Here is a 27990-nt window from a genome sequence, read left to right as displayed (position 1 = left end):
GATTGGAGGAGAGTCGTTCTTTATTCTTGCGCTGCAGATGGTCTGTTTAACTGTTTTCTCGCTAGTGAAGCGTTCAGTTTTTCCACTTACAAAGTCCACCATGTAAATAGCAAATGCGCCATGACGCAACGCAACAGACTATTAAAGGGAATGAGAAATGAGACTGATTGGTTTATTCTCAAAACACACCCATAACTCATTAAGAGAATAAGCTCAACCCTGTTAGACCATGCACTACGACGCAGAGCGTATTTTCTTGTTCTTAAACTAGCAAAAGTGGATTCAGACACGCCTTTAATGCTTTTGCACCATGTGCTTTAGAAATGTACCTGATTCCACCTGTAAGAAAGCCAAAAGATTCAGTAAAAGCAGAACAATCGTGATATGCATACGTCTCTATTTTGGTTCTTTACCTTTGTAAACACCTTGCAACAGAGTACACAAAACAGCAGCTTAATGATGTAAGCATACCGGGGTTCAAAATGAAAAAAGACAATGTGAACACAAACCAGCGGAGGGGTTATCTTGGGTTCGGATCAGGCATTCGAACCAAGTGTGAAAGCACCCTTACAGTTTATTGGGAGCTCCTATTCTATTTGGTCCCCTGTTGGTCATTATTACAAAAAAGTTATCTTTAAGTCCAGTTTTTTTTCCTAATGCAAAACCCACAAGCACTATTAAACACACTTAAAAGCAGACGAAAGAATGTATACTCCATTTTTGTGGAAAATTGTGTACTGGACCCTTTTCACAAGACTGTTATGATGCGTTTAACAGTCATCGGCATATTAAATCCTTGCAAGTTTTTAATAATTAGATTTTATTATAAAACGTATGTATATTTATATGTATTTATGCATGTATTACAGTATATAATCTTTGCATCAAATTACAAACAGCGAAATAAGGTATTTTTAATGCAGCGTCTATGGGGCAGGACAGTAATTTTGACATTATTCTCTCTTCTTGCTACAGTTATCAGTCCCACACAATTTGTTTCCATTTTCTGAAAGTCTTGATAACACCATCGTGGAGTTTTTCCCTCATCAATTCAGCAAATAAGATTATAAAAAAAAATTTGCTGTACTCTCCCATTCACTGCGCTCTAAGTTTACCCAGCTATGACGACTTCCACTACTGAGCAACCTGGAAATGTGAAAAGGGTCCATTAAACACACTTAAAAGCAAATGACAGATTGTATACCCCATTTATGTGGAAAAGTGTGTACTTGTCTATAGAGCATGAACTGTCTTTAGTGTCAAGTGTCCGCTCTGCTGTTGAGAGGATGTAAACCATTTAACTTTCTCTGGAGCTGAGCTTTAGCCAGATCAGCCGAAAGAGCGTCCGCCATCCTGTCTGTGGTCTGCTTCATCAGAAACGCTGCCTGTAGGGCCTTGTCCAACGTCTTGTGTATTGATTCCTCCTAAAAGCATGAAACACAAATAGATGCAGGTTTAGATTCAGCTTTTAGCATGAGTATAATCCTGTCCTGTGGTTCTGTTGTGTTAATGTTAGCTGTAGGACGATATACACTCACTCTGCTGGTGCGGTGTCGTCTTGCACTGGTGCGCGGTGATGTTCGCTGAAAGAAAACGTTACTGGGAAGCAGAGCTGAGTCCGACTCAACAGAGCGCCTCCTACTGGACACTGGATCTGATGATCGATCTCGCAATTTAAATCTGGGAAAGTTACAGAAAAAAATAACTATTAGCAATTTTCAATAAATAACAATACATAATCAAAATAAAGGGCTGTTCACATCAGGCATGATAACTATAAAGATGCCGATATGATATGAGTCCTAAAAATCCAACCCAGGCTCATTTTGAAATGTAGTCTCTTGGATGTTTCTGGAGATGATGAGTTTTTGTTTTCGCAAATTCACGAGAGGCCGATGTGTGCGCTTTTTTATTACTCAAATTTCTCTCGAGAGTGCCGTTCGTACCCGCTGTTCTCGTGTAAACCCACCAGAGGCCGCTGTTGGCCGACCATCTTGTCTGACTGACTGAATGACTGACTGCCCAGCCGACCAATCGACTGACCCTCCTCCTTCCCTAAACCCAACCAATTTTATCGATTGACCCACCCACCCATTTACTTCCCTAAACCCAACCAAGAATTTACAAAAGCAATCCAGAAAAAGAAAAGCCCTCGCCTAATTTTTACCACGTTTTCAGATATTTCCACATTCTCAGCCTGCTATTCACTTGTTCATTTAATTTTTTGGATTCTGTCTTTATCTTTCCTAATTTTTTAACCGCTCTTCCCCGAACTCGAACCCCCTCATCGTCTTCGTGGTCAACATCTCTCTGATGTCTCAAGTCTGCCGACGTACATGACGAGCTAACTGAACAAACTGGTTGCTGCAAGAAAGCCGTCGGAGGTTGGTAAGCGCAATAAGGAACGGCATCATACTCTCCCGTAGCGTCTGTTTAAAAAAATTTAATACAGCCATACGTACCTCCGGCTACATAATTCGCGGTCTCCAGAAACGTCCATGGGACCACGTTTTCAGAATGAGCCTGTGTTGTAAAAATCAGTTCAGACCACAGCTACAATAAAAGATCTCGCTTTATTTTAATGTATAATTCACGCTATTAACAAACCCTTAGCTAAGACTTTTAGCTCAATAAACTACTAATTAGCTGCTTATTAATGGTTAGTAAGATAGTTAGGTTTAGGCATTGAGTAGGATTAGGGATGTAAACTAATATCATACTTTATAAGTGCTAATAAATAGTTTATATCTTAATAATAGGGGAGTAATAAGGCAGTAGTAAATAGTGTGAATTCTTACTTAAGATAAAGTGTTACCCAATAAAGACGTAGACAAACGTTATTGTTGGGACCACTTTTAGAAGTTTTTTTTTACTTAATAATAAAAAAACTTGGAAGTTATGCAAGCAAAGTTGGCAAATTGAAGTATAAATATAAAAGTATCCAGTGCTAGCTTCGGCATCTTTGTGATGCCTCTTTTAAAAATTCTGGGGAAAATCATTTGTTTTTATTCCACTATTACACTAACTTCTATCACTAAATTCACTTAAAGTTGCCATGAAATGGAAGACATGATTGGCCTTTTTTCCTCTATTGTGACGTACATCCACTTAAAACGATTTCGAAACTAGAAAAAATTGTAGGGCGGTGCATAGTATCATCCTTTGGGAACCGATTGGATTGTTGGAAGATGGGTGTGGCTAATAAAATGGAGAATGCTTGACGAATAGCTGAAACAGGGCAGAAACAAGAAACACCCAATAGCCCCGCCCTAAAGGTCAATTTCAACCTTTTTCAAAGTCATTTCAAGGGGAGCGAGACGGTTATGATATTTAATGAAAGATTCTGAGGGCCACTTAATTTTTCTACTGTAAATAATGAAGTGCACCGTTTATAAAAAGCACTACTACGTGAATTTAAATGACTTCGTTTGTGACTTTAACAGATAAACTAGTAGCACACTGGGGACACCTGCTGGTAACGAGAGGGCAATGCCAAAAAATTGCATAAACTTAAAATAATCAGTTTATTATCGTTCGTCAGTGTGAAGGCAAAAAATAAATCGTTATATTGTTAGTTATTGTGCTTGATGTGCCTCAAGCCTATGGTTATGATCTGTTAAAGCTTGACTTATCTAAATGTATTTGTGCTTTGGTATTTAAATGTGATTGACATTGTGTGCATATTTATTCGTTAGTCTTTTATTAGATTGAATTCTTACCCAGCAGGTAGACTATAGGAAAGGCCATAGTTGACCTGCAGCAGAGGCTTATGGGATGGAGCATTGAGAGTGGAGGCAAGTGTTGTGCTGTTAAAGAAGTCATTTCCCAAGTTTCCCACTGAAACACAAAAAAGCCCTACTTGTTAGCATTGATGTTCATCACAGTAAAAGAGATTTGGTAAATAGTAGTGCCATTTAAAAGAACCAATATTCATTCAAACAGTTAAGAATTCTCAATATCCGCTTGTTAAGAGGTGACGTGTTTGTGACGTATGTATACTGTTTCCGGGTCCAAGCCGCCATTCATTTGAGTGGAGAAATCATTCGTTTATGATCACGTTTTATTCCTAGCACACATTAAAGTTAATTTTACATAAAGTCATAGTGTACACAACAATCTCTGGGCTTGCTGCATAACAAATACCAAAATTTTAACAATTTATAAAACAATGAATCACTTTCTGGCCATCGGATATTAGGCATGGACATATATACTGCGATCGTGACTTTCGAAAGTATTAAATCGCTTTGTAAACGTTTATTATTACCATTTCATGAATCTCCCCATTCAGTTGAATAGAGCGATTGGACCCGGATGCCGCTCCGCGTGACGTCACACTTAACAAGCGGATAACAATCAGTATTTAGTTAATGTGTTAAGAAGACATCTTTAATGTGTTTTATGAATGAGATTGGTTTATACATTAGTTAAACAGTTTATTGAAATGGAAAGTTTTTATTTGTATTTCTTTACATATCCTGTGCTTTACTATCATTATTTTATAATAAGGTCAAAAAAGGCAGAACCACCAACTTATTGGTACTGGCAGATATCAGTCTGAATAGCCATATAGGTGTATTTCTGATATATACTGTAGTTTACAATGTAATCCTGTTATGCAAAGCTTAATTTTCAGTGTCTTTGGTATCAAAATCATCCTTGCTAAATCATTTTAGCTGATCTGCTACAAATTATTATTAATGTTAAAAATACATGTGCTGCAAAATATTTTTATGAAACTATTATTTTAGCTAAAAAGCATATTTAAAATAGAAATCTGTAAGTAGTCCCTTTTAAACAACAGTTCATCATTTTTTAATCTCTGGCTATTTCTCACTTGCAGGTCTGTAGCTGGCACTTTTGTTGGCAGGCTCAGTTTTAATGCTGTGGATTGTTGGCCCAACGCTGGCACGTCGATGGCTGCCAGACTGACTGAACTGTGACACTTCCAAAGGAAACCGCTCCACTGAGGCTGTTAACATCCAGAGAAGAATGTTTTTAATACTATTATCTTCCTGTAAATAAACTGTTTGGCTAAAAAGTATAGTTATACCCCTTGGTGCGACTCTTGAGTCATGTATTTGTCCATTAGATGAACTGAAGGCTCTCTGGAAACTCAGAGTGTGATCTGAATCTTCACCGTTTGAGACTGACAATACAAAAATACTCATTTCAATTTCATACACACAATTATGGCGTCAACGTGTTGTATAAATGCAATATCACACTCGTAGCAGTGCGATGTGGTTGTATATCGTCACTGGTGGGACACTTGTGCCAAAGCACGCCTCCCACCAGTGCTGATATACAGCCACATCACACTGCTACGAGTGTGATATTGCTCATAAAATCTTTTTTTTTTTTAGTATATGTAATACACACTCATACATAAACACAATACACTAAACACTATATATTCATGTATGTGTGTATTACGTAAATACAAACCTTTATTTTGCATACAATTAATCACAATTATTCTATGCCCAGCACTATTTATTTATATTTAACCCCAGCTGTGATGTTTATTGGTAATGAAAAGTATGAAATAGGTCATGCTGCTGTCACCTTTACTCTTGCTGAGCTCTTTGTCAGAAGAGATCCAGTCCTCAGTCTTCTGAAAGTTTGAGTCTTTTACTCGTCTGATGATTCAATGAGAAAGCACATTAAAAATCAACACATCATATAAACATTTGCATATTTGTTCATAAATTAGGGAAATATCTGGAAATATCTGAATTGTTTGTATTTATATGTATTTATACACATTTACATAAGTAAATAAATAGACTCAATGATGGGCTAAAAACATGCAGATGTCTGCAAATTTCTAGGTGGAGATTCCATGTGGGCTTACAAGTTATAAGTACAAAACACACACAGATTTGGCTCAAGTTGGCCATACAAATTCTTCACACGGACTGATAGATCACTGCTCGGTTTGACTTCAGTGAATAGTGCTTCACGTCTTTGACAATGAAAAATAAATAACATTTTCTGATTATGAAAGTTTTTCACCTAAATGTTATTAAAAATTATTGCAATTTTTTTCTGTTAAACACAAAGGAAGTTATTTGAAAAATGTTATTTAGTATTTCCTTTTCCTGCTATGGATGCTAATAGTTACCGGTTTCAAACATTCTTCACAATATCTTCTTTTTTTGTTCAACAGAAAAATTTAACTCATAAAGGTTTGAAACCACTTGAGGATGAGTACATTTGGTCCCACTTTATATTAAGTGGCCTTAACTAATATGTACTTACACGGGAATGAATAGTTTATTACAATGTACTTATTGTGTAAATACATGTATTTACTGTGTACTTATGCTTGATTAAATATATGTATGTAATTAAATCTGTAATTAACTTTTGTAATTACATTTGTAAATACATTGTTGACCATCCCTTACACCTTAATCCACCCTTAAACCTACGCATGCCACCAAACCTGTCCATAACCCAACCTCTATCACAACTCAAACGCACCACAAGTGTTCTCAAATACATTATAAACACAGTAAGTACATTGTATTTATTTTTTGATGTAAGTACATAGTAGTTAAGGACCCTTAATATAAAGTGGGACCATACATTTAAATCCTGGGTGAAATGTCCCTGAAAATCTCATTTTCTTGGACACTTAGAGTACCTGCTGGACGTGACTCTGTTGTGTCCTCTGGTTTGCCCCCTGTGCTTCCTCTCCAAATGACACCTGCTGCTGGGATAATCAGTCCTCTTGCTCAGATGACCAAGGCTCTCCTCTAGCGCCCTCTTGAGGCGAGACACTTCGTACTGCAGTGACAGAATTACCTCATTGCTGTAAAAAAGCACAATAATGAAAACACGACAGTCAGTCGTCTCTCAGTGCACAAAGACTTTTATTTACAGTCAGCCAGCCCAATTGCTTCTGGTGAACGGTTGTGTCATTACAAAATCACCATGTTTATGGAGTGATAACTATGATAATTAAAAAAATACATACACACACACACAAAATAAAGTCAGTCTCAGACTGGGCAAGAAGCACTGCATTAAATTCCATTTTTCCTCGCCATGACTTTCAAATATGTAAATTTATTTTACTATAATACTTTTAATTGAGTTTCTGCGCTAACCTGCTGCTACTGACAGCGCTAAAGTTTACATGGTCTTTCATCTTGTTTTATGCTTGAACAACTTAATGAATGCTTACGTCTATTTAACTGATAGCATTTTAATTGGGTTACAACATCGATGCTTTAAAAGAAATCTTATGAAATTGAAAATAGTCACACAAACCTTTCACTGGAAGTTTATCGTTGGCTGAAAACACTAGCTGTGCATATACCCTGTTGCAGGTAATCCTTTTACACTTACTTGTGACATGAACAGTGTGATGGTGAGTGGGTCTCTTTTGTCAGCCCATTCTCCACTTTTCTCTCAGTCAGCTGGTTATGCGCGGCAGTGGCTCCACCTACTGACGTGAGATCCTTTTTTGAAGCTCTAACATGTCCATTCTGAATAATGCTTTTGGCTTGCATTGCTTGTGTATCCTGCTGTTTATATTCCAGGTGATTCACTGTGGGCTGTGCAGGTCGTGGTGCCATTGATATAGTTGTTCGTGCATTGGAATGCGAGGCTTCACTGTCTGAACTGTTTACACTCGCCATGATGACGACATCATCAGAGAGTACAGAACTGAGGAGTACATTAGGTAACATGTTACTTTTTTCAGTTCATCTATACATAGCTTACAGTCTGGAAAGTAAACAATCCTGTCCCATTTTATATTAACTGGCCTTAACTACTACGTACTTGCATCAAAAAATAAATTCAATGTACTTACTGGTTTCATAATGTATTGCAGAACACTTCTGGTGCTCTTGAGGTAGGATACGGGTAAAATTAGGGACAGGTTTGGTGATATGGGTAGGTTTAAGGGAAAGTTACAGTGTAATGGATGGTTCAACAGTGTAACTGATTGCAAGTTGTAATAACAGAAATTAATAATTACAGATAAAATTACATGCATGTATTTAATCAATCATAAGTACAATGTATTGTAACAAAATGATTAATTTCAGTGTACATATTAGTCAAGGCCATTTAATATAAAGTTGGACCAATATTCCAAACACACTCTTTCACTACACTTCTAAATACATTTATTGGCCACTTTATTAGTTACATGATCAATTCCTTGCTACTGCAGATAATGAATTAGACAATCACACTGCAGCAGCTCAATACATTCAGGAATTTTAAACTGAGCATCAGAAAGGGGGAAAAGGTGACTTTGTGGCATGGATGTTGATCATAGTATTTCAGAAACTGCTGGTCTACTGAGATTTTCATACACAACCATCATTAGGGTTTATATAGAAAGATCAAACAAATAAAATACCAAGTGGCAGGCAGTTCAGTAGCAAAAATGCCTCACTGATGACACAGAATATGGTCAAACTTGTTGGAGTTGACAAACAGGAATCCAATCAAATTTGTGTGTGTACTTGTTGTTAGTATACAAGGTTACAATGGTTTACAAGGACCGAAATTTGTATAATGGCATGGATATGACCAATGTATTACAACAATGAGGTGGTTTATGAGGACCAGTCTGATGTCCTTGTAATTTAAAATGCTTAAAAATAATACTTAACGATATATACTCACTAACCTTGACATTTAAAGTTTGCCACAGGTTTTCTGTGGGGGGTAGGGCTATATAATTAGTGCTTTTTACAGTATGCCTATGCAGAGTCCCGGTAAACCAATACCAAAGTGTGTGTATTTTACCTCACAGCACTAGGAGATGTTTGCGACAGTCCTGTGTTTGGTCGACTCAGGTCAAAGCTGCCAAAGCCGCTGTCAGTTTCTGGACTGAAAAATATCTGAAAGAACAAAAAAACGCATGTTCTGTCATCCTGTCCTTTGAAGGAACAGCAGTGTGTGTTTGTTTTACCTGTGTTTTGTCTGTGTTTGGCTGAGGAGAGCTTCCTGCAGATGGTCCTGCAGAAGAGAAGGAGGCTTCACTGGGTCTGGCCTTCTCCTTATATCTGAGTAACGAATGATGATTTCAGCGACCATTAAAAACAAGGTACTTTTTACTTTTACAGCCATTTTAAAAATTCTGGTGATGTTTTCACTATTGTAACTTGGGCTGCGTCCGAAACCGCATACTTCCATACTATATAGTACGCCAAAATCAGTATGCGAGCCGAGTAGTATGTCCGAATTCACAGAATTCGAAAATCAGTATGCGAGAAGTACCCGGATGACCTACTACTTTCGGCGAGATTTCGGAGTGCGCATCCCATGCATGCTGCGCTATCCCATGATGCCCCGCGAGCCTATTCATGAATGGAAGTAAAGCGACGCAACTGACGCAGGTAGGTCACGTGACCATGACAAAATGGCGGATGTAGTACGTCCGAATTCCATTCATACTTTTCACATTCATACTGTATAGAACGTACTTTTCTAACGGCTGAGTAGTACGTTTAAATTCAAATGCAGTACCTACTGAGTAGTAGGCGGTTTCGGATGCAGCCTTGGAGTGTTGATGCAACAAAGCACTCACATTACAATGAACAGGAAGTTGCCGAGATGTTCATTTCAGTATGTTTATTAGGGGTGTAAACCTGAACATTCTAATTTTCTAATCATTTCTAATCATAATAGTTTTAATAACTCATCTCTAATAACTGATTTGTCATATCTTTGCCATCATGACAGTAAATAATATTTGACTAGATATTTTTCAAGACACTTCTATACAGCTTAAAGTGACATTTAAAGGCTTAACTAGGTTAATTAGGTTAACTAGGCAGGTTAGGGTAATTAGGCAAGTTATTGTAGGATGATGGTTCTGTAGATTATCGAAAAAATATATAGCTTAAAGGGCAAATAATTTTAACCTTAAAATGGTGTTTAAAAAACAAAAAACTGCTTTTATTCTAGTCGAAATAAAACAAATAAGACTTTCTCTAGAAGAAAAAATATTATCCGACATACTGAGTAAATTTCCTTGCTCTGTTAAACATCATTTGGGAAATATTTAAAAAAAGAAAAAAAATTTAAAGGTAGGCTAATAATTCTGACTTCGAATGTATATCTATATATATATCTATATATCTATATATATATATATATATATATATATATATATATATATATATATATATATATATATATATATATATATATATATATATATGTATATATATATATGTATGTATGTATGCATGCCTCGCATGGTTCAGGATTGGTAGAGCTACGCATCAATGAATTGGCTCTTCAGTGTTTGAACTCTCAGTAATGATTAAATCACACTGAACTGAGCTAAACTGATCTGAACTGAACTTAAAAACTAAAACCTGAACCACACTGTTCCAGTTACTGAACCGCACGGTTCCAGTTACTATGACCATTTATGTGAAGCTGCTTTGACACAATCTACATTGTAAAAGCGCTATACAAATAAAGCTGAATTGAAAAAATTGAATTGAATATATATATATATATATATATATATATATATATATATATATATATATATATATATATATATATATATATACATTCGAAGTCAGAATTATCAGCCTATTTATTTTATTTATAAATATTTTATTTAAACACACACACACACAAGCAGTGAGAAATAAGCTTATCTACTGTACCTTTAATTTTACCTGCTCTTTAAGTTTACACTCTTTTTGAATGTATCAATTAAAACTAAAGTACATGCACAGAACAACATGAGCATTTAAAGCAAATAAACAAATGTAAATATTATCCCTCTTGCTTTTTGAGTGTTGTTGAGTGAGTTCTTAAACACCTATGATTGGTCACGCACTCAAAAGAAAAGGCTTTAACGATTGGCTTTAACGGTCAGCGCGGCTCTGACGCTGTTCTTTAAAAAAAAGAGACATGGACACTAATATTAAACGGCCGCGAAGATCACAGCTGATCCATTAAAGACGGCGGCGCGATGGAGGAAACTTGCTCTGCATACACGCTCGTGTCTGGATCCACAAGTTGCGTTATCGTTGTAACAGCCGAGAGAGGAGATAAAATGTTACCTCACGAACACGCCAGAAGGGCAAAGGGGCCACAGACAAGGAGAGAGAGTTTACAGCTTTCATTTTCTCCTTTGTTGCTAGTGTAATTCAATACAGTGATAATATAGACACAAAGAAAATAAATGACTTGATGTATCTAATTCTTTGATACAACAAAAAAAAAAAGTGCCAGAGAGACAGTTGACACAGAAATTTCATAAACAAAGTTGATAAACTGCATTATTTATCTGCAATTATGGCAAGACATTTCAGTACAAATTATATACAAATAATAGCATTGTGTGTGTGTGTGTGTGTGTGTGTGTGTATATGTGTGCATGTGTGTTTGTGTAAATACTACATAGTTTTACTTTCAGTTCCAGTTAACTATAATTACCTTAAATTATGCATCTTTAAATCATCATAAACTCTTGTATATATATATATATATATATATATATATATATATATATATATATATATATATATATTTATATATTTATATATCTTATATAACTTTTTTCAATTACGCCATACAATGCTATTTGAAAACACACCAGATTGCACAGCAAATAATACAAATCTGTCAGTGATTACTGACCTCTCGTGTGTCAGCTGCTTTAGTGAAGCTGAGCCGGACGGCTGTGCCAGGACGTCCTCATAGTTTTGTTTCTCTGCTGTTGACGGTCTGTCCTCTTCTTTCTCATTGGCAGTGCCAGGCGTTTCAGTGGCAAAGGTGGAATACCTGAAAGGAAGATACAGAAAAACTGATGGAGGGAACTAAGTGTTTCCATAATGAAACTGATATTCCCTCGTCCCTCCTCTCGACCTGTAACCCGATCAGCCTTGAGTGAGCTGTGCTAAATATCACAATACGCTCCCTCTTCCTACAAAACACCTCAGTGATCTTTCTAAAAATAATTGAATATGGTTCTCCATCCAAACATGCATACAATTAGAGTTAGCTATTACAATTAAACCTTCTTTCACACTATGAGTTGACTTTCCAAATGATGTGATACACAGTGAAATAACTGTAGAGCAACACCTTCTTTTAAGCAATATGCAGTTAAGTGTCTTGCTTAATGGGCATACTGTAGTCTTCCCAAAATGTCAAATTTGACATCATTTACTTATCAGGTTGTCCATAATAAGGCTTTAGCTGCTGTAAATTTACTTTAGTTCAAAACAGCATATTCTGTATCATGATCACAATTACAACATTGTGTATACACAAAACAATGAGGAAAGCATGTCACTGGCATGTTAAATTACTGTCATTCCTAAAAATTTGTTTGAATGTTGTCTTACTTCATGTCATGTTAATCCAAACCCTGTCTTGTTTATTTATCTTCAAGACACAATTTTGAATATTTTTAATACTAAAATAAAGAGATTTATGAAAGTCTTTTTACCAAATGCATTAATGCTTAAAATTTTCTTATAGAGAATTAAATGAATAAATGCAAAAGAATCAAGTGGTGTAATCAAGTCTTCAGAAGTGGCACAATTGCTTTATACTAAACAGAAATAGACTTATTTATTGATTTGTTTATGAATATATTGAAGCATCAGAGTTTTGGATAAATAAAATTTCAGTGGAGGAACAGAAATCTCATATTAAAATAAAACCAAAAACACCAGAGGATAAAAAAGAGAATGACACAAGTGTGGGTAAAGGATAAACAGAATATTAAATTTAAGGTGAACTAAACCTACATGCATTCTATATATTAAAACATGCTTTGTGTTTCTTTAACTGCAGATGAGTTGCTGATCTCCACCCCATTTCCAGAAAAGGTTGCAGCTTTACAGCTTGTGCCTCAGTTATTCCGACATCAATAAACAAAACATTTGCAGATGTTTAAAGCCCTTTATTTATTGTATTTATTATAATGATTTTATATGATAGTTTTGCTTCATTCGGTAATTGACTTGTTGGCATGGGCCAGTACAGGATTCTGACGGTGTGGTAACCTTGGATAAAAATATCATGGTTTCAAAGTATTGTGATTACTGCCGGTGTTGCCAGATATAGCGGACTTTTTCAAAAAGCTGTCCACATCCCGCCCAAACACACAAAAATACACCCAAAATATTAGATCGATATTTTATTTAAATGTAATTTATTTAAATCTAAATTAACCTAGTTACTTTAACGGTCATAACTTTAACCATACAGCAACCAACACCAGCAATCACAGAATAACCGGATCATATCGAAACACTGCCCCCTCTCAACCACACACTGCACTCAATGTTGTGTAGATTTCACTACCTATCAGAGTATGTTTTACTTTCGAAATGGGGTGAAAATGAATCCTATTTGGCATTTTAAATTCTTTTGAACACAATTGATTGCTGCTTTTCAAGCAGACAAGGCTTCTATGTTTGTTCTTGCTGTCAATTGCGGAAAAAAAATTATCAATAAGTTTTGTGTTAAACTGCAGGCGCTGCGTGATGAGAAGCGTAGTCGGCTCTGTCTGGGGAGTCAGATTTGGATACAGCTTTCCTTTACCTCCTCTTGCGGGTGGGCCCACGCAGTTTGCACTATTACCTTGTTACTACTAACTGAATGGAGTAGGAGCACACAGTTCTGTTTTGTTAAATAAATTGCATAAAAATTTACGTTGCAAAACTGCCCAAATTTTGTCAACCCACCTATGTAATTTTTTACCCGCAAAATCTAATTCAAAACCGCCCAATCTGGCAAAACTGATTAGATCTCTAAAATTCTGTCTGGGTAAAAAAAAAAAAAAAAAAAACTTTTTCCCTCTTTTATTTTGAGAAACATTTATGATATTTTGTAACAGTAAACATGTCAGGCTAAATAATTCAAATGAATCATTGACTTCTGCTGTCTTCTGTTTCAGAAACACAGATTTCTTTTAAATTTTTTTGGAGATCTTTTCTGCTGGAGGAACTACATATACCTTAGGGGTGCTTTCACACCTGTAAATCGATTTAGTTGTTCCGAAACAGAGATTACAATTGTTACATTGTTGCTCTTTGCTCCTGGAGCGGTTCGCTTTCACACTGCAATGTTTCTAAGCGGACCAAAAGAGCTAAAACAAGTCACGTGCGAGTAAACTCTCCTTACATTAGTCAGAGTGTCAGGGTTTATTTTGCAGCGTCCCGCTAAGCTGTCAGGAGAGGTGGTGATTTGGTGGTGATTGACAGGGTGCGCGTGCGACGTGTCTGAGGAGAGACGCGGTGGGGAGGGGTGAGAAGGGTGCGCGACGATGCCTATTTGAGGACCGGGAGGGAGACGCGAGATTACCGGGAGATCATCACTCGTTTGCGGGCATCCGGTGACTCGCGAAACTTCCAACCCTACTCATAGCTCTCTCTTCATATAGCCGTAAGCCTATTACATATCCATAAAACACTGTGATATTACCGCGCTCGGATGGGATCGCTTTCTCATTGCAATCGAACCGCTCCAGGGTTCGTTTCAATCGAGCCGAGACCACCTCATTCAAGCGATCTCAGAACGATTACTTTGGCGCGAAACAGAGCGCGATTGCCCTGTTCACATATGCCAAACGAACCGCGCTAACTGGGCAAACGAGAAACGTTCCGAAACAAAAGTGTAGGTATGAAAGCACCCTAGGAATGGTATAGCAGAACATTTTCACAGTTTTAAAACCTTGACTTTTCCAAACCGCGTTACACCTTGGACACTATTATCGTCCCACGCCTATTATGAAGTTGTCGGCTTCACAATGTGGAACTGAAACCAAGATGGGTCTGCCTGCAAACTCTGTGCAGTTGCAAGCTGAGCTGCATGCAATGCTTTTTAATGCCCACACCTTACCCCACCCCTAACCCTACCCCTCACAGTGACATCACTAGCTCCACTGAGTGCATTGTATCTGACATTGCATCTCTGAGATATGCAGTCTCAGCTTGCATATCCAAGTTTGCATACAGATACTATTGCTAAAACCGGTAAACTTCACAACAGAAAGATGCAATGGATCATCAAACTCCATTAATAAGCGCAAAACTAGTAAATGAGGATACAAGAAGTGAAAGTGGCATTATATTGAATATAAAGATTATAAAAATTGAATATAAAGATTATATAAAAGACAGATTATGAAGATGAATTATCTGACCATATATGGAACCACTGAATCGTGTTATCGTTACCTCAGGAGGCACATCAAATCATGTCAAGCATTTGGCTCCAAGGATATATCAAAAGCATACAAAATTACATAATATTGGTTATGTCTGTGCTTTTTGTAGCATTGTATAGGCAAGTATAAAGTGGCTGTACTTTAGCTGGAAGCTGTTTTCAGTGTAGCTGGAAAGTGGTTCATCTGCTGCATGGTCTTTATTGGCCTCCTCATCACTGTTATCCTCCATGTTGTGTCTGTCAGAGGAGATGCTGAAGAGTGGCTCCTGCAACATGACACATGCTTTTCATTCACTCCCCATTATCCACAAAACCTACCAAGGGCCAGTCATTCAGTTCTCACGTTACATAGCAAAACAGGATATCAGGCACACGGCAATATCAGCTTCACTGTGCGTGCCCGTGTGAGCATGAATAATTCCAGACTCTAACAGGTGAAGAAATCGCACAAGCTAACTTTGTCATTTTGTGAGTAGTATGAATGACTGAACGAATGGAGAAGAGAAAAGTAAAGGGTAAAAATGTTGAGAGAGATATTTTGGCAGTCAAACATTGCATGACGCCATAATATTTCAGTTGTCAACTAAAATCAATGTCACTCGTGTAGTTTTTTGAATGGGGAAAAGTGTCAGGGTCAAAATGACGAATGAAGCCCCGCCCTCTAGTACAGGAGCCAATCAGTGATTGTTACAGGCTGAGGATTCTCTGGATGAGGGGCTCGGACCAGACGTGATTTTCTGCAGATTTTGTGTGACTTGAACATTTAGAAATGAAGCTAAAGAGATGGTTGTTGTTTCATTATATTAGTGGTTCCTAATACAAAGTTTTATGGCAAGCAGTTTTGTTGAATGTGATGTTTCCCCATTCAAATAGAATGTCCGAGCATACTGCGTTTCAAAGATGGCCGCCGAGTGAAATGACTTGCCTTAAAGTGACTTTGCTAACATGTAGTTGTTACCTCATGCAGTGATGGTAGGGATGATGACAGAGGAATATCTTCACAAGGTGGAGGAGAGGGAGTGGAGGATGATGAGGGAGGGTAGAAAACTTGGCAGACGTTTCTGTCGATCTGCTCTTTAATGTCCTCCAAGTACATGCCTATCCTGAAAATCTGCCCCTCGACCTCCCTTAAACACATTAAGGGAGCATGACACAATACTTGCCAAAGTTTTAATATGTATATATACTTACAATTTAAAATAAAATATGAATGCATTATTTGAATTAAATTTGTTCTGCAGACAAATATAAATTGTGTCTTTGCATAAAATGTTTTATATCTATCAAACAATTAAAAAGTAAATAAATAAAAGTGTAAAATAATAAAGAATTTTGCGCCCAATAAATTAAAGCTAGCAAATTCCAAGCATACAATTTCGGGACATCCAGTACAGTTGTATTGTTTATGGCTTTACTGTAATTCTAAAATGTGTAAATTTAAATGTCATTAGTGTTCACAGTTTAAAGTAGGATATAAAAGTACAGTAGTTAAAGAAATAGTAAATAGTTTAAAGTAGGGCTGCACAATATATATATCATTTCAGCATCGATATCGCAATAAGTACTATTTTACATTTTGTCAGATTAGTGGCAAGTTCATACCATTTCAGTCATTTGGAAATGTACGATTTAAAAAAAAGGTGTGGCACCCAACCCCGCCCCTAAACCCAACCTTCAGTGGGGGACAAGCAAGTCGTACTAAATTGTACGAATGAGATTGTACAAATTCATATGAATTAGCCACTAATTTAAAAGGTTATGAATTGCGGTAAGATCATGCTGGCAAGTCCGCAATATTCACATCGCAGGGATCTGCAATGTAGTGTGGATTATAGTTTACCAGACATTACAGTTAACAACATAGTGGAGTCATTTCAAATTTTAACCTCAAACTGAAACTTTCTTATTTGCATTGTTACTAAGGTCTGTGTTTGTGTAAGCAAATTTATCCATTTGGGCACAACAAATTAAACGATTGTAGCTTTCTTCCCTCAGGCAATCCTTCTCATGAACAATTGATGATACTAAATGTGGAACCAACATCACTACTTGCTATACACTTTTTATACACATTTACAAGTATTTAACAACACACTTTACATGCCAATTTGCTCACATAACTGCTGCACATATAACGTCAATTTGTATATTTGCATTTACTACTTCTGTTTTTACAATAAATTTATTATCTGTTTTTTGTTCTGTCTCTGTAATTCTGTTGCACTGTAGAAGCTCTGTCACACATACAAATTCCTTGTATGTGTGAACATACCAGGCAATAAAGCTCTTTCTGCTTCTGATTAAAGATTGTACATTTATATAATTAATTACTCGATGGAAACAATACATTGTTGTTATTATACGAGACTATTTAATTTCCTTTGCTGAATACTGTTCGACTGTTTGAAAATCATAAATAATTGTTTATGTGAATTTTCTCTGTTGTATTTAGCTTTGCTCGTCATTTTTCAATTTAGCTTATATTTTATGCAGATACACTCCCCTACTGAAATCAACGCCAGTCAATCTAAAATGCTGAATTCTTTACAAGCTATTGGAGTTATCTGGTGAAACTGCATTTATAACGCAATATATATCACAGTAAATTAAACAATTGCAGTGTCAGATTTTTGCAATATTGTGCAGCCATAGGTTTAAGTAGTATACTTTGTATCTAACACATCTTTCTCTCTCTCTCTCTCTCTCTCTCTCTCTCTCTCTCTCTCTCTTTCTCTCTCTCTCTCTAGCAGACTGTATGTTAGTTATAAAACACCAGACGAGATGTCTACCTGTCAGGGTCAAACTGTCCTGTGTTTCTGCCTAGACCCCTGTAGTTCTGCATCTCCAGAGCACGATGCTCATCCCTCTTTGTGAGGTAATTCCTCTCCAGCTGATCCTGCGCTTCCATCATGCTCTTAAGTACCTACACAGAGATTCATCCAACAACTTTTACTTTTTTACCAATTATGCCTTACATTGTTATATTTACATTGCAATGCACAATGTATTTTTCGCAATTCATGATATACAGTTGAAGTCAGAATTATTAGCCCCCCTGAATTATTAGCGCCCTTGTTTATTTTTTTTCACCAATTTCTGTTTAATGGAGGGAAGATTGTTTCAGCTCATTTCTAAGCATAATAGTTTTAAAAACCTATTTCTAATAACTGATTTATTTTATCTTTGCCATGATGACAGTAAATAAAATTTCACTAGATATTTTACAAGAAACTTCTATACAGCTTAAAGTGATATTTAAAGGCTTAACTAGGTTAATAAGGTGAACTAGGCAGGTTAGGGTAATTAGGCAAGTTTTTGTATAACGATGGTTTGTTCTGTACACTATTGAAAAAAAAAATTCTTAAAGGGGCTAATAATTTTGTCCCAAAAATGTTTTATAAGAAATTAAAAACTGCTTTTATTGTAGCCAAAATAAAACAAATAAGACTTTTTCCAGAAGAAAAAATATTATCAGACATACTGTGAAAATGTCCTTGCTCTATTAAACATAATTTGGGAAATATTATAAAAAGAAGAAAAATTTTAAATGAAGGCTAATAATTCTGACTTCAACTGTATATACACTTACCATCTGTTGCTCCTCCACATTCATTGACATAGTGGTGACGCACATTTTGAATTCATCTACCTGGAAAGAGAAATGATACAGATGCATCACTTTACATCATACAGAAGATGATTTGGTATTTGTAACAGGGTTGCACCTTCTCTATAAATGATCGAATGATGTCTCGGAGCTCTGAGGTCAGTCTCTCTCCATCTGTCAGACTTTGAGATTCTGTCTCCACAGGCTGAGAGCCCTGCAGGCTAAACTGCTTCTCAGTTGGGCCTGTTGAACATATACTTGAGGTATTAGGGAAAAGGACACAAAATGCACCTGTTATATGTCTAAATAAATGTAATTACATACATAATCTAAACACAACTCAACTCACACACATTAACTTGTTCACTAACTTGTTTGTCTTGTAACACTTTCTGTCTACACAAAACTATAAGTTCTGTCATTCTGAAAGTGTATGACTTTCTTTTGAAGAACATAAAAAACAAGATTCATGCAGTAAGTAACCTTATAATGAATTATATTATATTTTTATGCAATAGAAGTGCACATTTGGTTCAGAAATGTAATTTAAAAAATGTTCACAACCTTTCAAAACATTTTCTTTTATGTTTCATAATAAAAAGAAAGTTATACAGGTTTGGAAAGTTGTGAGGGTGAGTAAATATTGACAGAATTGTCATTTTGGGTGAATTATGCTTTGAAGTATAAACAATACTAATAACGGATGTCCTCTCAAACATTTTTCTTGCGTCACTCTGCAACTGCTGAAAAAGCTCATATTTCCCTGGCAGGGTTTCTCTGCTGCCAGGGTTACACTGTAGCACAGTATTCAGCTGGAGAAATAACACAATGGCCTCTTGCCTGTGGTTGGTGCCTGCGGGTTATTTGCTGTCAGTTTGGTGTTGTCAGTGTTGTTAGTTGCCTCATTCCAGTCGATGGTCACAGAAGGCTCACTGGAAGAGTGAATCTGCTGCTTAAAAAAGCCACATTATAACACAATACAAAAGCAAATTAGAGCAAAAGTGAAATTATCGTTGAGGGCTGCACAATAAAACGCTTCAGCATAACATCAATTTCAAGTCCAAGTTTACCAGGCACCACAGTTTGGAACTCATATCTGTGAAAATCTGTGTTTTAGTTTTATCTCTATTACAAAATGTCAGTGTTTTAGTTTAATTTGTAAATATTGTTTTTTTATTAACATCTACATAACCATGTATATTTTATTACTTTTTAACTATGTTTGATTGATTGTATAATTCTTGTATGGTTTTGTTTTAGGTTGTTCAGGGACAACAGATGAAAATAGCCTTGGCTAATTCTGGTGCATTTGCAGAAATGCTAATTAATGTACACTGTCCCTGCCAAATAAACAAATAAATTAAAAATAATAATAATAATTTCAAAGCTGGACCATAAGTAAGCAAAAAAAAGTGTCATTTTATGTGCATGCATTTTTTAAAAGTCTAAACATTCTGTACAAGTTTAAAGCATTCTAAAACAAGATCCAATGTCATTAGTTTTAACAAATATTTATTGTATTTAGTTTAGACTGTAAAGTCTATGTAGTGCTGTTTATATATTTAATTATTCCATCTCAGTATCTGAATTCTGCTTTTAGACTGCCCAGAAAGACATAAAGTACTGCTTATTATGTGTTCTTTGTCCACTCTCCTACAAAATGACTCCAATCATTCTAAAATAATAAACCTTTACAAATAGAGCTGTTCAAGTCATCAAATGAAACTGTTTTAAGCAATAGAGCAATGCAATTTTTTCCAATATCATGCCGTTTATCAAACTGTACCGTCTGTATATGAGAGGTTTAATATTTAAATATATAAACCTGTTGTGGTGTATTTAGTTTGAGAATATTAGGATATACATATAAACATCTATATATGAAATTAATATTACAGACTTAATAAAAGATCCAACAACAAAAACTCTCTCAAGTCTCACCTGACCAATTAGGTTTTCGTCTTCTGTGTATTTAGCAAGCAATCTGTCATATTCAACCTGTAAACAAATAAAAAGATCATCTTTCACCTTATTAAAGATAGAAGTTCAGCGTTATATTTTTTTCAGCACTACAAAACATTATTAAACAAAAATACTGGCATTAGTGTGCTTAAAACTGTTAAAGTTTTCTTAGAAGATTTACTGCACAAACTTTATCTTGTAAAATCATCCTTGCTGTTTAACGGAGAGAAGATTATTTCAACACATTTCTAAACATAATAGTTTTAATAACTCATTTCTTTTATCTTTGTCATGATGACAGTAAACAATATATTATATATTTTTCAAGCCACTTCTATACAGCTTAAAGTGACATTTTAAGGCTTAACTAGGTTAATTAGGAGGCAGGTTAGGGTAAAAAGGCAAGTTATTGTATAATGATGGTTTGTTCTGTAGACTATCGAAAAAAAATAGCTTAAAGGGGCTAATAATTTTGTCCTTAAAATTGTGTTTAAAATTTAAAAACTGCTTTTATTCTAGCTAAAATAAAACAAATAAGACTTTCTATAGAAGAAAAAATATTATCAGACATACTGTGAAAATTTCCTTGCTCTATTAAACATCATTTGAGAAATATTTAAAGAAAAAAAAGAAAGAAAAAAGAAAAATTCAAAGGGGGGCTAATAATTCTGACTTCAACTGTATATATATATATATATATATATATATATATATATATATATATATATATATATATATATATATATATATATATATATATATATATATCAGTCTTTTTATTACATTTTTTACTTGTGTATATACATTATTTTTTACAACTGTTTTTAATATCATATAGCTTATACAAGGTAAAGGGAAAAAAATTAAAAAGAAAATTAATTCAGGGAAAAAAATGGGAATTTTTTAAAAATTTTTCTTATTTTTTTATAAGTTTTATTATTCAATAAATAGGTTTCATGTTACATAAAAAAAAAAAAATCTTAATTTATTAAAAAGAAAGTCTGAGGGTTTCCAGTTGAGTAAAATCAATCTACATACTAAAAGTGTTACAAATTTGATCACTGTGTGCTGATTTTTAGATAGCTTTAAATAATCTCTACTGACACCAAAAAAGCCAAAATAGGGTTTATTTTTATATTTCTACTGAACTACTTTAAACTTTCTTGGTTTCTCTAGCCACTAGGTACGTATTGATTCAATTCATTGACATAATTGAAAATTTCTTCAAATATGTGACAATTCAAACTAGTTGCAATACGTTTTGAACAGCGGGGTTCATTTTGTTTACTGCTAACTCGCTTAGCATACGCAAAAGAGACGAATGTGGATGTTGATATTAAGGAAGATCCATCTTGGGGTTGATGATTTTTCATCAGCAGGGCACCTTGTATATATGGGCAGAGATCTGAGCTTGTGCTAAAATATGTGGATATGCTGTTGATTCTGTAAAAAATCATGTTTAATGTTTTTATTTTTATTATTCTTTTTTTATTTTATTTATTTTAGTTCAGTTGAATGTCTTGTTCATTTCTAAATAGTTCAATTTGTTGGAAAATCATATTGTGAGATCAGTATCATGAACTGTGAGCTGAGTGAATTGTTACATCCTTACTAGTAGCCACTATTTGTTTTCAAATCTTACTATCTAGTCCAGTGTTTCTCAGTGTTCCTGGAGGACCACCAGCTCTGCACATATTTCATGTCTCCTTAACCAAACACACCTGATTCAGATCGTCAGCTCATTAGCAGAGACTGAAAAACATGGGAGTCTTCATCCAAAACATTCATCGTTGGTGGTCCTCCAGGAACGTGGTTGAGAAACGCTGATCCACATATTACACCGACAGTAAAATATAGTCACCTGTAATTGATGTGCCACTTTCTTGTCTGCGAACACGTTCTCCGGTGGCATGATGGAGTCCTCTAAAACCCTGCTGATGACGTCTACTGTAGCCTTACAGGAGGAGCCGGATTTACCTGGGGACGACTGGGTTTGTGCCATAGCCAATGACTGGCTGACTGGCTTCACACTTCCATTACCTTTAGGTATTTTGACTTTAGGTGCCACTTTAGAGAAGTCAGGCAGTGGGTAATGCACCTTTCCCTGTCCATATTTCAGCTCACCGTAGGACCTGCTCCTGCTGAAGGAGAACTTTGGTTTCATTGCATCTGCATTAGACAAATCTAAAGAGTTCGTACTGCGGCTCTGCTCTTTATAATCATCCTTATCTTCATCCATAACCAATGCAGCATCACTAATGCAAGACATTACAGGTTCCTTAGGTGAGCTCGACTCATTCGAAATGCCTTCTTCAACCAGTTCATGGCTTTCAGCAGGATCTGTCTCCTCAATCACATCTTGAATCTTCTCCATGTCTCCTATGCAGATCTGTGAAGCTTTGCTGAGCACAGTTTCATCAATGCTCTCCATCAAAGACATCTCCGGCAGGGTCTCAGCTTCGATGATCCTGCTTGAGTTCAGCAGCTCCTCTTTTGAGAAGTGTCTGAGCAGGAGGTCTGAGATGCGGTCTGAAGGTTGAGTGGGCGTGGTAACAGGAGGAGCCAAACCGTCTGCTGCTTTATGATTGGATGGAAGAGCGTGAGTAAGATTAGATTGGCAAGCCACTGTTTCTTCTGCATGACCGATTTGCATATTAAACTTATCAAGTGTTTGCCTTGGTGTAACCGTTTCACATGGAGTTGATTTTAAATTGATCTCAGTTTTGTGTGCACCATCATATGGGAGATCTTCATGTTCTTCATCACTAGTGTTGACAGCATCATCCTCATGTGTTGCAATGACTGGCTTTACTGTAGTGCTGAGTTTCTGCATTGGTGCTTTGGTTATATTTCCCCTCCTCTTTCCAGGGTTTGAATGCTCTGTGTGTTCACTACTGACTGATTCGAGAGTCTCTGAGGATCCCTCTTCGGTTTCACATGACTCTGACTGCTCTGCATCATCTGGACACAATATAACAAGAGGTTAGGTTTACATAGCATAAGTCTCTATGTTATAAGTAAGAAATAAGTATATTTGGAGGGCGCCATAGCTACCTACGTCTTTCGGTAGGATGCTTAGAACTTCTGTATTCAGCGTTTACAACAGGTAAATCTTGATTTGAAAATGGTTGCCAATACCGTTTTGGGTGGCTTACGGAGTGTTTTTGTGATCCACAACTTTGATTTTGAACAGAGTGTGTTAAAGCCGTAATACTTTTGTCAGATGCGGATCAAACGCGAGAAAAAAACATTCTTTTAATTCCGTGTCTGCTGTCAGATCAGATGCTGAAATACAGCATCAGTATTGCCGTCCTGTCTGCTGTTATACTGTACTCTATGGCTCTTCAATGCACACACACACAGCACATCACTGCAATATAGAGCAAACCATATTACTTTGTGTACTCTTTCGAACAGATGTTGTTTTTTGATCCTATTAGAGTGCATTTTTTTATATTTAGTCCAGTAGGAGGCGCTGATCGACATCATTATTAGTTCAAAGATGTTAGAAGCAAGTAAAATAGATTAAAATATAGTTTAAAAGCTGTCCGAATGTGACTGTTGAAATGCATCAAGCTGCCAAGCAGAAGTTTAAAGCATCCTCCTTGCGCATACCCGCAAAGCATAATGTAGTTTTGAGTTCTAAGAAAAAGGTCTATATATGCCAACTAGGGAGAGATCTTCACTGATGGGCGGGGCTTTACCCCTCTGATGACACGTACAAAGGGAGAATGTCAATCAAAGTGTTTTTGCAGACTATTTTTATGAAGTCTGATTATAAAAAATAGAATTAAATAATTTGTATTATTAGATGATGGCTATATTCACACAATGTTGCCACTCAACTGTGTTTATACACCTTATAAAAGTGTTTTTGCATAATAGGTCCCCTTTTAGGTTGCTAATTTGCTTTGAATTTAAAGCCATTTAGATGAGACTGAATACACTACCTGACAAAAGTCTTGTCACCAAGTTTTAGGAACAACAAATAATAACTTGACTTCTTGATCATTCGGTATGAGAAGTGACTTATATGAAAGGCAAAAGCCTCTAGATTACGCTTATCATATCAAAATAAAATGATCATAACCTGATTTTTTATAATTTAGGACAGTAAGGTCTGACTTTGCTTAGACAAATGTCTTGTTACTTAACAGAAATAATGTGCAGTATAGAATATAAAGTCATGGGTAGGCCCACACGGAATCTGCGCGCGCAGAATTCCGCAGATTTTTCACAGAATTCCGCAGATTTTTAGCCCATCATTAATTCTGTTTATTTAATTTGAGTAAATATGTGTCAATCTAAATTTATTCAGTTTTAAAATTAATTACAGTAATATTATTGACTAATATGAAAATGTTAATCGGATTTAAGTACAATGCAGTTTGTAAAGTAATATTTTCTGTCTTTTAGTAGATTTATTATATGAGAGACTTGCTTTGTTTACCAAATAAAGTGAATCTAATTGGATTTGCATTTTAAACATTAAATAAAAGTAAAAAAGGTATTATTTTTTATTTCCTATATTAAGGTTTTAGTTATGATACTCCCAAAATCATTCCGCAGAAATCCACAGATTTTTACCAAAATTTTCTGCAGAAATAGCAAAAAACATCCGCAGATTCCGTCTGGCCCTAGTCATGGGGCAGTGGAAGAAGAATTAATATTGTTAATAACTTCCTTGCGCTTGGAGAACTGCATCTATACATCTCTGCAATGACTCAAATAACTTATTAATAACATCATCTGGAATGGCAAAGAAAGCGTTCTTGCATTCTGTAAGAATCTTCTTGGGTCCATGCGGGTTCCAACAGGTCTTCTGCTGTATTTGTGATGATTGGGATGCAGTTCAACAGATGATTCATCGCAAATCTGCATTCTGCCTCTTTTCCAAATGATCAACTACAAGTCAAGTTATTATTTGTTGCTTTTACAACTGGGATCGACGACAAGACTTTTGTCAGGTACTGACATGGCAGGACAATATAGTAAAAGTGTTTTAGCCAAATTTTCTAGAGAAGATCTGTCTGACATTAGTTCTTTATGACATCATAGTTGGCGACAGTTAGGAATAATTGCTTAAACTACTAAAAGTTATAGCCATCAGTGTGTTAGTTTTTTACTTCAAGGCTAGTCTTATTTTTTTGATCAGTCTAATTTGAATCCACAAAGCTAATTAAGCTAACTGCTAGTTAGTCAAACTGTTTTTTAAACAGTTAATATTCTGGCTATGTTTATGCAACTGGCCCTATATGAAGTGAAGTTTATTTTTTGAGAAACTTTTATCATTAATCATAGGTTCTGATTAAATGTGACTGCTCAAAGAACCATTGAAAAGTTTAGGATTGATACATTTTAATTTCAAGAAATTATCATACAGCAAGCATTAAGTTCATTTGTTTACCATTTAACTAGTTTGCTAACTAGTGATGTTAAAGGCATTTATGAAGTTGCAAATAAATTTTGTTACAATTTTACTGTATGTTTCAGCAAATAAATGCAGCCTTTTTAGGTGTGAGAGACTTGAGAAACTTTAATTTTAAAACATTTAAACTTTTGAACAGTTGGTATATATTTGCATGGTGCCAAGTTATGGGAAACTTGTGATTACATTGTTTTATTTATTCATTTGAGTTAGGCATGGGCCGGTAGAAGATTCTGACAGAATATTATAAAGTTGGATACAAATATCACGGTTTCACGGTATTGATTACTGCTCTAAATTATATTCTTTTTAAATGTCCAGGTAAAAAACAATAACTTTTTTCCCCTTTGAACACAGTATATTTTAATTTTAGAGACATCTGTAATATTTTGGAGCAGTAAACATGTCAGGCTAAATAATATAAATGAATCATTGACTTCTGCAGTCTTCGTTAGTTTCAAAAACACAAATTTATTTACAATTTAAAACAGCATCTTTGCATATCTTTTCTGCTGCAGATACTGTTGTCCTAAAAAAAGTAATTAAAAAATCTTACACATATTTGGAACGGTATAGTAGAAAATTTTGGTGGTTTTAAAACCTTGACTTTTCCTAACCATGGTATACCTTAAAAACGGTTATAGTCCCATTTGTGTAATTGAGTATTTTATCTAATTGCTCTGTATAATGGACCAAAGCCTAATTCATAAAATAATCAATTAAATAATTGTTACATTTATTGATTATCGAAATTTACAAAGTTTTAAAAGATAAAAATGCCATAGTAAGATGCTACGGCAATGGTATCGACTAAAAACATGATATTTTCTTTTTTAGCTTTACAATGAGAAATATATGAGGTATTTTAAAGTGGGTAGGTTGTCTCTTACCAGTGAGTTGAGGGCTCTCAGGTACACCAGAGCCCTGTAAGAGCTGGACATTGAAGGCGCCCTCCATATCACTGAAGTGCAGGCTGTCATCATCGCTTATATCCACAAAAATACTCTGCTCGATGTGTCTTTCCCACAGCACTGATGAAGGTCTGCTGTGAGCTTCATCTTCACCGTCCATGTCCTCTGATTCTCCTGTTGAATATCCATCAAACCTGCTGCTCCGTGCGCTAGTGCGCGTCTTCCGCGCGCCTCTGTTCATTACCTAGCAACACGCTTATACACAATAAGTCAAATACATTTTATAAATAATATTTATATTATATTACAATATTATGACTGAATAGTTTGCTACTATATATGCTGGAAAATACAGTGAAATATCAACAAGCTGCATAAGTAGCACTCACGTTACTCTATTAATAAAACATATGGCACTCACTTTTTACGCTTGATCTATAGATGATGTCTAGGTTTTATAAACAGTATGCGCAACTTGCTCGTGTGCCGCTGCCTTCATAAATGAATGACATAACACCACAGTACAATGAAGGCTCTGTTTAGTTTCTCAAGCCTCTGGTGCAGGATCATCTTGAGCATTTTAAATAATAAATGCAGTATCTGATGCTATGGGCAGGTGTTACACGCGCACGGGGTGGGGTGAAAGGTGGTTCCTACGACTACTTGAAGCAGCTGTCAATCATTTCTGCTTCAAAACCATTTCATTCATATACCTAATTGGTGCACACAATGGTTAACCGCTTTATGTGTTGGCTTATGTTAATTTAAGTGCAGTTAAGTGTTAGATGAGTAACAAAACACCCGTCACTGACTGAGTAGTAGAACGGTAAAACATTCAAATTTCATTGGTGATTCATGAGGGGAGTAGCTACGTTTGAATCATGTGCTCTGATTGG

At 35.7% G+C, this 27990-nt stretch overlaps 1 protein-coding gene across 10 annotated transcripts; it reads right to left on the bottom strand.

The window, feature by feature from the left end:
- Window positions 1-143: 143 nt before the first annotated feature.
- Window positions 144-27955, bottom strand: aknad1 (AKNA domain containing 1). 10 transcript variants are annotated; one of them, XM_073929924.1, is made up of 21 exons: window positions 27516-27955; window positions 27074-27338; window positions 22617-23716; window positions 20735-20791; window positions 19634-19742; window positions 18912-19036; window positions 18776-18835; window positions 17976-18109; window positions 16145-16313; window positions 15328-15452; window positions 11644-11787; window positions 8945-9038; window positions 8779-8873; window positions 7360-7680; window positions 6653-6820; window positions 5569-5642; window positions 5054-5149; window positions 4838-4972; window positions 3720-3837; window positions 1539-1680; window positions 144-1424 (listed from the first exon to the last, which is right to left on the bottom strand). In XM_073929924.1, exons 2-21 carry the CDS (start codon window positions 27333-27335, stop codon window positions 1260-1262), a joined length of 3693 nt encoding a protein of 1230 aa, XP_073786025.1. In that variant the 5' UTR covers window positions 27336-27338; window positions 27516-27955; the 3' UTR covers window positions 144-1259. The 10 variants fall into 10 exon arrangements, with proteins under 10 accessions (XP_073786025.1, XP_073786016.1, XP_073786027.1 ...); XM_073929915.1 differs by having other exon boundaries at window positions 19634-19745; window positions 27516-27775; XM_073929926.1 differs by having other exon boundaries at window positions 19634-19739; window positions 27516-27749.
- Window positions 27956-27990: the final 35 nt, after the last annotated feature.

This window comes from Danio rerio, chromosome 2 (assembly GCF_049306965.1).
Source record: "Danio rerio strain Tuebingen ecotype United States chromosome 2, GRCz12tu, whole genome shotgun sequence".
Taxonomy (NCBI): Eukaryota; Metazoa; Chordata; class Actinopteri; order Cypriniformes; family Danionidae; genus Danio; species Danio rerio.
Note: the sequence above shows the minus strand (reverse complement) of the source record. Positions and strands in the feature narration are given on the sequence as shown.

Bases quoted from the DNA above. Each gene is read 5' to 3' on its own strand.
- aknad1 (XM_073929915.1), bottom strand. From the start codon at position 27,335: ATGAACAGAGGCGCGCGGAAGACGCGCACTAGCGCACGGAGCAGCAGG. The intron at 6,821-7,359 runs GTAAGTGTAAAA...GCTTTTTTACAG, and splicing joins TCACACTGTTCATGTCACAA to CAATGAGGTAATTCTGTCAC. The intron at 1,681-3,719 runs GTAAGAATTCAA...TAACTTTCCCAG, and splicing joins TCCTATAGTCTACCTGCTGG to ATTTAAATTGCGAGATCGAT.